Raw genomic sequence first — 15,581 nt, 5'->3', positions numbered from 1 at the left:
AACCGGCTGTGGGTTTGTAACGATATGGCCTCTGGCGGGACACAACTGAGAGTATCAATTCAGGACAAATTGCTTAGAGCAGGGCAGTCACAGCCCAAAGTTGGGTGTCCTTTATTGCTCAGGCACACCAAACCAGCCAAACAGAGAGGACTTCGGTTTTACCTCACTGGCTTACCAGAAGTCATACAAGCAATTCCTTTAGACGCTCCAGTTTCCCAGTATCACCACCAGCACCGCTCCTTATGGGGATGAATGGTTATGAAAACCAATACCCCAGTAAAAAAAAAAAAGGTTCTCCCGATCCCAAAGGACCAAGCCCCAGACCCAGGTCAATATACCAGTCAGATCTTACCCACAAATCACGCTGTTGCCAATCCTTTAGAATCTAAAATCTAAAGTTTATTCATAAAAAGAGAAATATAGATGAGAATTAAAATTGGTTGAACGGAATCAATTACATACAGTAATGGCAAAGTTATTGGTTCAGGCTTGTAGCAGTGATGGAATAAACTGCAGGCTCAAATCAAGTCTCTGGAGTACATCCATAGCTTGGATGGGCCATTCAGTCCTTTGTTCAGAGCTTCAGTTTGTAGCAAAGTTCCTACAGAGGTAAGAAGCAGGATTGAAGACAAAATGGAGATGATTCAGCTGCCTTTTATAGTCCTTTTGCCATGTGGCTTGTGCTTCCTTTGTTCCAAACACCAGCTACCCAGCATATAGCATGGAAAAACCGTAGAGTTCTGTTCATAGGCATGTCCCTGCATGCCTTGCTGGGTCACAAGGTGTATCTGCCTTCTCTCAATGGGTCAGTTGTATAGCTGATGGTCCTTAATCAAACAGGCTAGGCAGTGCTGATGCCAAACCATGTGGGATATCACCCAGAAGCACAGCACAAGTTTGAAATACACACAGTATAGAGCCAATACGTATAACCATAAATACAAAAATGATACATACATACAGAAAGCATAATCACAACCAGCAAATCATAACCTTTTCATGGATACCCCACTTGACCTCCTTTGTACAAGATCTGGTGCCACCATATGACCTTGGTTGCAACAATGATCTATATGGTCACAGTTCATATCACTAACATCACAGGGTTACACCACCTTTTGGAAGGGAAAAGAACCACACAAAGATAGAATCCATGGAGTGGGAATTGCCATCAAGACCAAACTCTTGCAACGTCTTGAAGACTTTCCAATAGGCATTAACAAAAGACTCATGAAACTCTGGTTGCCACTAAATAAGTTGCGATTTGCTACCATCATCAGTGCATATGCGCCCACCTTTACAAGCCCTGACGATGCTAAGAAATGGTTCTTAGATTCATAGATATTTAGGTCAGAAGGGACCATTATGATCATCTAGTCTGACCTCCTGCACAACGCAGGCCACAGAATTTCACCCACCACTCCTACAAAAAAACCTCACACCTATATCTGTGCTATTGAAGTCCTCAAATTGTAGTTTAAAGACCTCAAGGAGCAGAGAATCCTCCAGCAAGTGACCCGTGCCCCATGCTACAGAGGAAGGCGAAAAACCTCCAGGGCCTTCCAATCTGCCCTGGAGGAAAATTCCTTCCCGACCCCAAATACGGTGATCAGCTAAACCCTGAGCATATGGGCAAGATATGGTTCTATTCTGATGTCGACTTTCTCATCAAGTCAATACCACAAAGTGACAAACTAATCGTCCTAGGAGATTTCAGTGCAAGAGTATCTAAAGATAACAACTGGCAAGGTGTCACTCGGAAAAATGGCATTGGAAAAATGAACGAAAATGGTCTCCTACTCCCAAGCAAGTGTGCAGAACATAGCCTGACAATTACAAATACCATCTTCAGACAGGCAGACAAATATAAAACTACCTGGATGCACCCCAGATCCAAACAGTGGCATCTAATAGATTACATCATTGTCCGACAATGTGACATAAGGGATGCCAGGGTCATCAGAGCCATGCATGGAGCAGAATGTTGGACGAATGATTAGGTCAAATACTGAATCTACACATTGTACCCACATGCCTGAAACACCCCAAAACAATCAAGATGTCCCCTGATAATTGTTAAACTAAACCATGCATCCTATCGAGACAAGCTACAAAGTGCACTAGAAACCAACCTTGGTGATAACCCTGTTTCATGGGAGGAATTCAGAGACACAGTACAAAAAAACAAACTGCAACTGATGTCCTTGGTCACCGTGACTAGTTTAATTAAAATGATGAGGAAATCACAGTACCCCTGAAAGAAAAAAATGAGGCTTTCCAAATCTGGCAAAATGATATTCAGTTCACCTCAAAGAGAGACAGATTTAAACACCTGCAAAGCACGGCACAAAGACAACTACACCTGATACAAGATAAATGGTGGGAGAAGGTAGCAGAAGACACTCAAATGTATGCAGAAACAAATGAAACAAAGAAATTCTTTGATTCCTTGAAGCTAGTACATGGACTTTCAAAAGTGGGCACAGGTTCGCTCATGACGGCTGATTGCAGGACAGTCATCAAAGACAAACACGGTATGGGTTGAACATTTCAGCCAACTACTGAACAGACCATCGTCAATTGAAACAAGTGCTATTATTCAGATACCTCAAAAGCCGATTCAGCACCACCTTGACTCACCACCCTCTCTTGAAGAAATAGAAAAGCCAATCAGTTTGATCAGCTCAGGAAAGTCCTTGGGCAGACATGGAATACTGGCAGAAATATATAAATCTGCGGGTCCAAAGGTGGTAACTAACATTCCAGAAGATCCTTACTGACATCTGGGAAATGCCAGATGACTTCAAAAAAGAAATGCCACAAGACTTCAAAGATGCCACAATTGTTCCTTTATTTAAAAATGAAGGCAGCAAATTGGTCTGTGATAACTACTGTGGGATATCTCTCCATCTGTTGCTGGAAAAATCTTTGCTCGTGTCCTCCTGAACCAACTCATTTCATCTGTCTCAGAAGCCAATCTACCTGAGACACAGTGCAGATTCAGACCTGGTCGTAGCACCATAGACATGAATTTCAGTATCTGGCAAATACAAGAAAAATGCATCAAATAAAACATGAATGTGTTTAGTGTTTTCACTGATCCGACCAAAGCATTTGATACAGTCAATAGAGAAGGATTATGGATGATCCTCAGCAAACTTGGTTGCCACCAAAACTGGTAAAGATCATTTGTTTATTTCATGAGGGATGCAAGGTCAGATACTTTTTTATGGAGAGCTCACTGACTCATTTCCCATTTCAAACGGAGTCAAACAAGGCTGTGTCCTTGCCCCTGTACTGTTCAATCTCTTCTTCACGCAAGTTCTCAACCATGCTACAAATGGGCTCAACAGAGGCATATACATCAGATACAGACACAACAGCTCAGCCTTCAATCTTACAAGGCTTAAAGCAAAAACAAAAGTAACAGAACTACTAATAAGAGAAGCACTCTTTGAGGATGATTGTGCCCTCTAGCGCACACACAGAGAGATCTCCAATGCATCGTAGATCGCTTCGCTGAAGCATCACAATTGTTTGGCCTCACAATCAGCCTGGAGAAAACTGTGGTGTTGCACCAATCATCTTCACTGGTCCATGCCATATCCCCTACCATATCCATTAGTGGAATCCAGCTGAAACAACTTGACAGTTTTGCCTATCTCGGCAGCAACATCTCCAATAATGGATCTCTTGACAAAGAGATCATGAACAGGATAGAGAAAGCTTCTCAATCATTAGAAAAGCTACGTAACTAAGTCCTGAAATCCCGCAACATAACCCTCTCAACAAAAATAAAACTTTAATGCTTTTGTGCTCACATCCCTCCTGTACAGCTGTGAGACCTGGACACCATACAAATGGCATATCAAACCGCTAGAGGCCTTCCATATGCGATCTCTGCACACCAGTATGGGGATCCGCAGAACAAAATTACCAACCTGAAAGTTCTCCAAAAGTCAAATGACATAAGTATCGAGGCCATGCTGATTAAAAACCCAACTACGCTGGGTTGGACACATCATTAGGATGCCTGAATATCAACTCCCCAGAAAAATTTTCTGTGGAGAATTGACACAAGGACATTGGAATCAAGGCTGCCCCAGAATGCATTACAGAGACAGCATCAAGAACTGCATACACCTTGGTGCAATAAACCCAGATCTTGAGAAGGCTGCATTAAATAGATCAGCATGGCAACACACAGCACTCTGAGCTTTTCAAGCCTTTGAAAAGGACAGAAATAATCTCTTGTTAGCTGCAAGGAAAAAGCATCATACCACTGCTATAGCTACCAAGATGCAAACCACTGATTTTGTTTGCCTGATCTTCTCACGAGCATGCGCGTCACGCTTTGGACATCAGAGTCACTCAAGAATCCACAAAAAGAGAATATGAAAACATCATTGTCGAACCAACAGACTACACACACGTACAGCTATTTCTAGATATTCCATGGACAGGAGATTATTTTATATGCTGATAACCTCTTGTATATGTGTGCTCTCTCGCTAACCTTCAATCCTTCATGTGCTGCATAAGCTCAAGGAGTTAGAGATAATTTTGTTCTATAATCATCATTTGGTACCATAAATTTCCAAAGCAGATGACACATTACATGCCCCCAAAGTGATCAGTTTTAGACAAACCAGAAATAACATAGGAAGAGTCAGAGGTGGGTGGGACAATGGTTATAAGTGAATCTAGGTGCCTTGGCTAAGTGTTCCTTTCTTTAAATAAACCTAAATAAAATAAAATATAAGACATATTAGACTGTGTGTGAAGTTTGTGATTGCTGTTTCTGTTTTTTTATCTGAGAAGTTGGCAGGGCAAAAGAGAAGATGTATGTAATATATACAATATTAGAGAAAATTACAATATCATTGTTAAAAAGTGGATGTAAATTTTCTGTATCAGTGCTTCATGGTTATTCAGTTTGTGATACAGTGCTCGTATCCATAAGCTAATTTGTCAGTCTCAAGAAGCAGAAATTGCAAACTCACTGTCACATTTGAATCTTTCACAATGCAGCAAAATCCACCAGCTAGCAACGAATTTAGCGAACTGTGACTAGAAGCATACTGCAGCTGATGCTGCCATCATTATTTGGACTGGCTGCCTGCTGTGCGGCTATTATTTTAGGATCTCATCATTGGTTTCTTAAGGAAGCCCCACTCCTACACACACAAATCAGGAGTAAGATTTAAAAGCTCCTTTCAAGACAAAAAGGAGCAATAATGTTTGAGAGAGGCAACAAAAGAGAGCAGTCATCAGAATAGGCTTGCACTGGGAAGACAATACAAACAGAACAGGAAGGAATGACAATAGATGGAAATGTTCCTCTGAAAGATGAATCTGATGAGGAGTGCTAAGTGAAGTGTACTGAACATCAGCTTGGGTGAAGGCAGGAGAATAAGCCATAAAACATCATTTGAAGTTACACTGGCTAGATGGTAGATTTTCTGTCTTGGCAGGGGGTTACATTAGATGACCCTTGTGGTCCCTTCTAACCCTGTGGTTCTATGATTCTGACTTTAAGATTAACAGTCTCACAGTCATATTCAAATGTTTATAATCAAAATTTTAGTGCTTTATGGACAAAGGATGTACAGTATATTAAAAGCAGCACCCTACCAACATAGTTCCATTCAAATCAGTGGTGTACTATAGAAGTGGTATGGCCCTTGAGTGTGTAATATCATGTATACCAGCTGATGTTACATCTAGTGCTGCTCTCTACCCACATTAATAAGCCCTATACTTTGCAAAACTGGATACTACAACAAATGGCAAGGATCACAAATCAGGAATACATCAACAAATAGTCTCCAATTTTAAAAGTAAGAATTTGTTAACTTAGAACAATAAGAAATGCAGAAATAAAAATACCAGGTTTGTGTATAATGCAGATACATTTAAATAATAAGTGAGTGAGGCACTATGTACTGAGATGCAGCCAAGTGTAATTTCTAAGGACCTACGTAAACACAGTCTCAATATATAAATTGTTATTAGACATCCTTGAGTATCTGTGCATTGTACATAAACATGTATTATTAGAGATCACGATGTGGGAATATGCTGCTCCCTCTTCTTTCAATGAGGAAATCAAACCCCTTCCCTGTTTTATCATTTTTAAGGTTATTTCTCATAACATTTTAGCAGTGGTGATCCCTGCCTCTTTTGTAAGGCCCCCCTTTTTTCACAAGATCCTGGAATTTGTTCTTTATACCACAATTTTAAATTTTCTTCCAATTTTTTTTAATATCCTTGGCTTGCTGCCACTATTAACTACTGTAGGAGTATGTATAAGCTTGTATGACTTACAAGTTTGCTAACATACAGTGTTTTATTAATAGCTGGCAACATGTATGACATCACTAAGCACAGCGGGGCCATGGTGTGCTGGAGGCTACTACCCAGCTAGCACTTGTTTGGTCACATCTGCGATACAGACATACCCTCTGCTTTTATTCTGACCCTGCCTGTGTATTTCATCCTGTTAAAATAATGCAGGGGGCTGGACTAGATGACATCTGGGATCTCAATGCCCTTTTCAGCCAAACATTTCTACGATTGCAGGCCAGCAGAGTCTGACCAGTTCAGAGGAAGATGCCCTGGCTTTGGAGGGATGTTTTCCCGGTGGAGATGGAAGGTTTTGTAGCATATGTCTGAGGAGGGTGGATTTGAACGGTAATTTTACATCTCTCTCTGATCCTCCTGTCACTTAGCATAGGTCAATAAAACCGCTGCAGCAGACCCCTGTCTGACTCGGGCTGCGAAGCTATAACATTACAATGTGGATGTTTGCACTTGGGCTGGAGCCTGGCCTCTGGGAAGACCCAGAGCAGAGCCTAAACCTCTCTACACTGCAATTGTGTAGCCCCTGGAGCTGGAACCAGCCTAGAGGGGCCAGGCACAGGTGTTTAATTGCAGCGTAAACATACTCTCTGAGCTCAGCTAGCCGGGGCATGGGCTAGTGAGGTCAGGGGAGGGCTGCCCATGGCCCCACGGCTGCAGTACACCTCACAGTCTTTAAGGCCTTTGTTCTCACAGCACCCCAGGGCGCGGAGGTGGGGTTAGGCCATCGGAGGTCCGGAGCTGAGGCCCAGAGCTGCCCATCTCCTACTGCTGTCAATGGGAGTTAGGGGCCTAAGTACCTTTGAGGACTGGAGCCAACCCGACCTGCCCACAGCCACACCTGGGGCCGGGGCACTCGCCCACCTGCGGGGCCTGCAGCTCCCAGAGCCCCACCTGGCCGTGACCGGCCGCCGACCCTGGGCTCCCGCCTTACACTGACACCTCTGCGGCTCCTTCGCCGTTGCGCCCGTGGGAGTGGGGCGCGGCGCCTCGGGGTGTGGAAGGGAGGCGGGGCCCGGGCTCTCCGGGTGCGGCGGGGATGAAGAGCGGACATGGCGGCGGCCGGTGGCGTCTCCTCGCTGCGCTCCTGCCTGCTGCGCCTGGGGAGAAGGCGACCCCGGCCCGGCGGCTACAGCAGCAGCTGCTCCCCGCGCAGAGCCGCCAGGTACGAGCCCTTCCGGGGGTGGGGGAAGGTCATTTCCCTCTCGCTTCGGCCGGCGTGGAGCTCGGCCCAGCGGGGGCTGGATGCGCGAGCCCCTTGGCTGCCCTTCCCGCCAGCGGCTGGGGGCGGCGGTTAACGGCTGGAATTCGATGCTAACGGCTCCTCCGCGAACGTTCGGGGCGGGGGCGGCAGCGCGCGCGGCGGGGCTCGGCCACCCGGGGCAGGCCCGGCGTCAGGGGGCCGTTCTTCCCCGGCACCCCTATGCCCATTCAGCCCCTCCTGGGCGGTGGCGGTGGGGGCTTTAAGACCACGTGAACCCAGTTGTGACGTTGAGCACCCCAATGAGATGCCCAGCTCCCATGTTTGGGTGTTGAAATGGGTGCCTGCCCTGCCAGACAGCCCCTAGTACCAGCCAGCAGGGCTCTGACTGCGCCCTGGGTTGGAGCCGGTGGCCAAGCCCAGGTGTGCAAAAATCCTTAGCCAGGCCCGGGAAATCCTGAGATTCTGCCTGAAAATCATGGGATTTTTTTTCTTTCCGAAATAATGCAGGTCTGTCTCTTTGCCTTTTGGGTTCTGGGCCTCGAGGATTCCCTCGCGTCTCCTTCTCGAGCCTTGCTCTGCAACCAGGGGGGCCGCTTGGTTTTTTTATCCACTAAAATAGGGGTTCTCAAACTGGGGGTCGGGACCTCTCAGGAGGTCGTGAGGTTATTACATGGTGGGTCGTGAGCTGTCAGCCTCCACCCCCAAGCCCCGCTTTGCCTCCAGCATTTATAATGGTGTTAAATATATAAAAAAGTGGTTTTAATTTATAAGAGTGGGGGGTCCGCACTCAGAGGTTTGCTAGGTGAAAGGGGTCACCAGTACAAAAGTTTGAGAACCACTGCACTAAAAGCTGAGATTTGCATGCACTCCTCTGACTCCAGCGGGTGGAGCTTTAAACAAAACTACAAACATTGTCAGACGTGCAATGAAATCATAAGAGTTGCCAGTGTGCCTGACTGAGAGCTAAAATGTAGGGTCTGGGCACCTATGTAAGCACCTACATTTGGCAGTTGAGCTCCCTGATTAATCTCTCCATACAGTCTCTGGGTAGGCCTATACTACAGGGACTGTATTGGCATAGCCACATCACAGTAGCTGTGCTGGCATAACCCAATTGTGTAGATACAGCCTACAGTGACAGAAGAGTTTTTCCATTGGTGTAGCAACAGCACCTTCCCAAATGGCGGTAGCTAGGTCAACAGATGCATTTTTCTCTTGACCAGGCTGTGTCTACATTGGGAATTCTATTGGCATAGCTATCCAGTGTGGATTTTTCATAGCCCTCACCGACGTAGCTATGTTGATGTAAATTTTAAATGTAGACCAGAGTCACAAGCCATTCAGACAGATTGAATGAGGGAGATAGAATTGCAAAATATTTATTCTGAAAATGGACTTGTTAATGGATTTATTGAAACCTAAGAAAATCCTTAATGCCCAGAAACAAACACTGTAAACAAGTTTTGAACCTTAATTGCCCCTGGGAGGGGTACTTGGAAATTTATTTGTATTTTTAAAAGCTTTTATTTGACCAAGAGCCCCGTTTTGCTACCATTTGTTCTGGGTCCAGAATTGCTTCTGTGTTAATAGCCCACAATCTAATATTTTCACTTTGTTAAAGAGTGTTCTTCTTTATACAAAGACAATATAATATTGTGGCACTTGTTTGTCCTTTTGTATGTGTTATGAAAAAAAGAAATGAAAGATATTGTAGATGGATACATTGTGTTTTAGTATAGTTTGTTCAAGAACTTCGTACAAAAAAGGACTAAATATCTTTTGTGGGAAGTTTGTTCAGTATATCACAGCAATGAACAAAAAGCCTTGTGAAGTCTCCCACCTCAACCGGGTAACATATAATTTAATGTGTGCGCCTGCTGGTTTGCTAACTTAATGCATAAGTACTCTACCATGGTATGACAATTCTTTGCTCTTGTTGGGTATGGAAGAGGCCCTTAACAGAGACCCTTTTTTATATAGAGTCTGTTCTGAGATAAATATTAGTAACACTGGACTTTAAGTACATCATATGAAAAATATCCTACATGGATGCAATGCTATTTTCTCTTCACTAATTCTAAAAGGAAACAATCTGCCAGCACTACTGTGACAACATTAAGTAAATGTCCACCCGAACAGCTCTTCTTTCATTGTTCTAGAAAATAGTGGAGAGAAGTGATCCCATTGTTCCTGAGATGGATGTTGAAAAACATTGCCTTTTTGTATGACTAGCTTTTTGGATATGTGGTGCTTTTTGCTGTTATCGTTTTCCAGATCTGCCAAAAATAATTGCTTCTATGATAATGAATTCAGCAAATCACATGGTTTTGAGTGTATTGATCTTAGGGGCATTGGGATATCAGAGATTGAAAGGGACAGGATGTAATGGACTATGTGATCTCCTGGGTTTGTAGTATTTCTAATATTGATGCTAGGCAACTTTATCTTTGTTATATTTTATCAGTTACTGCATTTATTAAGAAGAATTATTCTCTCTATGTACTATAGTAAATTTATACAAGCTTTAGAAACATAAAACCAGATTATTTCCCTGCTGGGCTTTCTCAGAGCTCAGTTATTGGGGCTTTGTCTATATAGGGAAAAAACATGTGGTGTAACCTTAGGTGAGAGTTTAAACTGATAATTAAACGAGTATAATTGCCCTGTGTAGACGTTCTTATTCTGGCATAAGAGTATCTTTTTTGGTTTAATTTATGTTGCTTGGGAAGGAGTTTATGCTAAACTGAAAAAAACCCACTCTTATACTAGAATAAGAACATCCACATAGGGAGGTTACACTGATAAAACTCTGTTAAATATAGCTGGCTGAACTTGCCCATGTAAACAAGGTCTGAGCAAAAAGGTTTTTCTTCAACTGTTACTCTCATTGACCTATTCAGTGAACAGAAGTGCAATCTCATGTTTGTTTTTCTGAAGTACTGATATTTTGTTTTCTGACTTAGTAGTTTAAATACATATATAAATTTTGCTTTATTTGGAGTAAGTTGTCTAGATTTTGACCTGAGTAGGCAAGTGGGGGGAGAGGGGGAAAGGTTTAAGCTAGGCTTTTTTATGCTTAAAAATCGTTGAAATTCCATTCCTTGATGAAAAGTTGCATAAACTGTTCTCACCAATATCATAATTCACAACAGAAGGAAAGTAGTTTGAGAGTATCGGGGTGCCAGAGGGAGAGATGGCAAAATATTAGAATTTTCAGTTTGTTTTTCTCTTTCAACAGTACCTTCTAGACAGAATCAATTAAGATTAAACGGACAATTGAAATAATTTACAGGAGTTTGCCAGTCCAAATGCCAAACGTGCAAGTATTTGCCTGCTGTTATAAAAGAGAGTTCAAATAGTTGCCTCAGTTATATAGGGAATCCCTGGATAGTTGGCTTTCTTCAGAAGAATAAGTTAGAGATGTCTCATGCAAAACAATCATCCTATTTGAATTCAGAAAATCTCAATTTTTTTTAGTAGCAGTCTATGCTTGTTTTACTTTAGAGAATTTATGTCCCTGATGGTCTCTTGAATTAGGAAATGAACTTATTTGGAATGTTTTTGTATTAGGCCCACTAATACAAGACAGAGCAACCGTGTGTGTGTTACTACTTCTATATATCTTTCATAGTGTATTTGTCACCACCTCCTTTAAAGTATGTTAAAACTCGTTTTAGCATTAATAGCAGTTACAGAATTTAAGAGAATGTACTCTAAGATTCTGTGGATAGCTAGTGAGCAAATAAATGGTTGAAAACCTCATATTTAAGGTGAAAAATAGAATTTACATTACATGATCTTTGCTTTCAATGTAATTGGTATTTTACACTTTTTTTTTAGAATGTTTGCTGCAGATGTGAAAGAATATAGATTAATCTTAAAGAGAGAAATGCACAAGATAGAAAACGTTTACTTTGGAAGAAGTATATTTTTGCTTTGGCATTATCTTCTGATTTTTATATCCACATGGACTCCCGGGAACTGGTTTTCAATTTCTGCACATACAACTGTAGTTCCAAATAATAATTTTCAGCAAGTTGGTAGATATTAGCAGGAGGCTTTGAAGCGATAGTAAAAATTTGCAGTTTAGGTATGGTGAAAAAAAATCTCATAATTGGAATTTCCAGAATGTTCTACTGATAAGTGATATATTTCTTAATATAACATAATTCGTGCAAAACAGTGCCATGAAGAAGTAGAATCAGGTTGTGAATGGCGTGATGTTGAGTTGTGGGACAAGGCTGGGGTGGATACAAGGCAGTGTGTTTATTCTTATTGGTTTCTCTTTTCTCTTCTAGGACCAGCAGAGAGAAGAGATTCCATCTTCCAGAATTCACCACTGTCTGCTTTCCCCCATATGCCCCCTAGACCTGTTTTTTTTATCATTAAAGGGACACTGCCAAGTAATATTTTAAAATAATCCTTAATATTAATTTTACCCTAAATTGTGTTTAATTGCACTTAATCTTAATCTTCTTAATCTTCTTAGAAGTCTAAACATCTGTAGCTATATTTTTCTTATATCTTGTATCATCAACAATTTTCATGTTATTTTAGTGTCTTATTGTCATGCCAAAACATCTTCCTGTCTGTAGACATGTACTTGATTGACGTTACTTTGGGGAAGTAATTTAAGTGTTGCTCTAGTAGAGAAGGTGCACAATACTGGTTTTAGGAGACTTGAAGAAATATTACTTCCTCTAAATACATTTATTGTTTGATCAAATAATCAGCTTCAAAATGAATTCAAAGGACAGTACTCATCATACATCAATTTAAAATTGGTCAAAAGTTTGAATCTAAAAACCTTGACGGTGTCCCTTTTTAAAACTCGTTATAAATGTCTTTGTAATTGAAAATATCAGATTACATTTTGCATTGGTAATTTTTAACGGTTGTAGGTGTAATTGCACAAGAAATTGGGTGGTGGTTTTGCATTGAACATATAGAGTGGTTAGCCTCTCCCTCTCCAAAAAAAAATCATACTGATCACTGTCACAACAAAACGTGGGCAATTTATTTTACTTAAGTAGAAAAATCTAATTATAACCATTTATTATTGGTATTGTGCTTTATAAAGTTATCCTACAAATGAAAAATAATTTATTATTCTACTGCACTAATACTTGACATGCACAAGTTTATTCCTTTTTTAAATGTTGAAATAAATAAATTTTGTTGATGTTATACCTAAAAAAAAAAAAAAACCCCTCCATTGTATATCTACTATAGTAGTCTCAGGAGTTCTTATTCGTGTAACTGAGATGTCTCAACACACGTGGCAAATATGGCTAATTGTGAAAATATATTAATATATTCTGTCAATGTTTTTTTTTTTTGAATAAAACATGATAAAAAGAATAAGTGTTTATGAATAGCCCCAAAGCATTTAATATCTGTACTTCTTGAAGAATGAATATAATAATGTTAAAAATCAATATGATAGTCTACGCATAACTATTCTTTCTTTGTCCTTACCTTGACTTGAAATAATTTAAACACAAGTGGAAATTGGGCAAAATTTTTGCGGGCTGTTTGGCCAGTAAAGGAAGAAGATGAAGTAGTCTGCAAGAAAAAAGAGGCAGCCTGTGGTTATTTTGACAAGACTGTACATTTAGTATATATGAAGAGGAGGCAAGCCCCCAAATCTATTTTATTTATCTTTTCTCCTTCTGGAAAGAGGTTTCTTCACGTTGTTGTATTTCCAGAGAACAACTATAGGCACAGCAAACAGTGAACTTCTGCACCAAACACTGATTTGTGCCACAGAAATATCTACATTTTGGCTCCTGGTGTGTCACCTCGTGTATCTTTTCATTTTATAACTGGCCCAGTGGATTAGGGAGGCATTTTTAATAGTCTGGGAATAATATGGTAGTTGTGATGTTAGATTGCTGAATGAGTAAAATGTTGTTAATCTTTGCTCTTCAGGGAATTTGTATTGATGACAGTTGTGCTAAGGTTTTGTAAACTATAATATAGCTAAGGCTAAAGAACATAAAAAATGCAATATATTAAGGTAGTGTTAAAACTCTAATGTTAAAGCCAGGCAAGCAAACATTTTCAAAACTGGAGAGTGTAGCTATGATCTCAAAGGTACGCTATTGTGTGGTACGATAACTCCCAGAGTTCTGCTTGGCATAGATGGAAATACATAAATAATGCAGTAAAAATAAGATGGTTGGATCCCATGGATCATGCTAAAGACAAGAGGTGAAATCCTGGCCACTTTGAAATCAATGGTAAAACTCCCATTGCCTTCAAATGGGGCCAAGATTTCACATGATGGGTTTGATTCATTACTTCAATGAGTCTTGAGTGAGGAAAGGGTTCACAATCAGATCCAGAGGGAATAATCAATAATAGCTTCACTGGCAATTCAGAGTTCTATCATCCTAAGTAATACACTGATAACTAAAGCTTAGTGTCCTTAGTGGCAAAGATTAATAATTAGCAAAATTATCCGACAAATTGGGTATTCACCCACGAAAGCTTATGCTCCAATACGTCTGTTTGTCTATAAGGTGCCACAGGACTCTTTGCCACTTTTACAGATCCAGACTAACAGGCTACCCCTCTGATACTTGACAAAATAAAACTCTTATTCCTTTTATGTAGCCAGTTTCAAACTGAGAGTTTCCTTTAAAATAGAGTTGCATACCAAACAGCTATGATCTGTTTCTGCAGAAGTACTCAGCGAGAAGTACTTAAAAGTGAGCTGTGTGTAGTGTTATAGTTCACTTGCATTGTCCTTGCTACAAATAATATTTTAAATAAAATATTGTTATTAGCTAACAGTTACCTAGTTTACAAAGTGCAATTTACGAAGTCACATATCTTTTCTGATAAAGATGAGTTTCATCTCTAAAACTGCTAATAAAACAATTCCAGCATCCTTAAAGTAATTTTAATTTATAAATTAAAGAATACATGGAAGAACCAATTTGGGGACAAACAGGAATTTTCGATCATTTTAAAAATTTAATCCCCTACATATAAATAATCATCCTAGCATATAATGCTCTTTATACCCCAGTAAGACACTGGTTTTCCAGTAATCCTTTTATTTCTTTTTTTTCAAACTTGTTTAAGGGGCTTTCTGCAATTACATTGGGGGGTTAAAAATTCAAAACACTTGAATAACCTCTAAAATGGAAAATGTTCTCTATGTATTTAACCCAGGCAGAAAAATTTGGTGTGTCAGCTCACTTAGGACTTATTTTACATGCCTGACCACAATATAGTCTATATTAGCCTTACCATCTTGGTAAAGGTGAGAGAGAAGATTCAGTGTATGGGTGTTACATTTTCTTTAAAAAATGTGCAAGACTACTTTAGTGCATGCTTTTGTTTGTTTTCTACACATGTCCATGTGTCTTTTTATTTTGGTTGCTGAGTTTAAGCAGACCCATCCAGCTTTAGCAATTTTGGATAGACTGGCAAAACTATTTATTTTCCTACCCCTCCAAAAGGTATCCATTTACAAAGGGACCAGCCTAAGGATTTTGGAAAGATTTAGCAAGATTGGGTTTGTTTTTGAAGGGAGGTGATAACTACATCTTAACAGGCTCTTTTTACATACAAAGTGTGCCTTTAATGCCTCCCTCCCCCACTAGTCTTATCTTCAATTTATAGAGGCCTATCGTCGATAAGGCCATCACTACTGTTTGAGTTTTCATCTTCTTTGGACTTTTATCCAGCAGAAGTAATATGCCTGAAACTGGGCATGGAATTCCAGGTGGGCTTTGCCATGGCCTTCTACAATGGTATAATTTTTCTTGTTTCGCTTACGTTTATTTACATCTTCTGATGTAGCCTGGAATCCTTTTGACCTTCTGTGCTTTAGCTGAACACATTGTGTCCATTTTCATATTAGTGCTAACTTGAAACCTTCCTTTCATTGCCAGTATATTGCATGTTATAGTTTTTGTATTATAGTTTTTAAGCAATCCATCTCAGCTCTTAAATTTGCTCATATTAAAATCCAACAGCTGTTTAATAGTTTGCTCTCTTAATG

At 40.4% G+C, this 15,581-nt stretch overlaps 1 protein-coding gene across 3 annotated transcripts in view; it reads left to right on the top strand.

Moving 5' to 3' along the window:
• The first annotated feature begins 385 nt into the window (after window positions 1–385).
• The window catches only part of MTHFD2L (methylenetetrahydrofolate dehydrogenase (NADP+ dependent) 2 like), a 66,984-nt gene continuing 51,788 nt past the window's right edge, over window positions 386–15,581 (top strand). Inside the window, exons 1-2 of one of the 3 annotated variants that reach the window (XM_043545631.1) lie at window positions 7,397–7,525; window positions 11,863–11,967. Coding sequence is in view for 1 of the 3 variants with exons in the window: in XM_037896664.2 (XP_037752592.1) it covers window positions 7,413–7,525 (113 nt within the window). In the remaining 2 variants the exon portion in view is untranslated. Of the gene's footprint in view, window positions 7,526–7,667; window positions 8,072–11,862; window positions 11,968–15,581 lie in introns of those variants that run through there. The other 2 variants (XM_043545632.1, XM_037896664.2) reach the window with 2 other exon arrangements.

Source organism: Chelonia mydas, chromosome 4, assembly GCF_015237465.2.
Source record: "Chelonia mydas isolate rCheMyd1 chromosome 4, rCheMyd1.pri.v2, whole genome shotgun sequence".
NCBI classification, from domain to species: domain Eukaryota; kingdom Metazoa; phylum Chordata; order Testudines; family Cheloniidae; genus Chelonia; species Chelonia mydas.
This window is presented reverse-complemented; position numbering and strand designations above follow the sequence as displayed.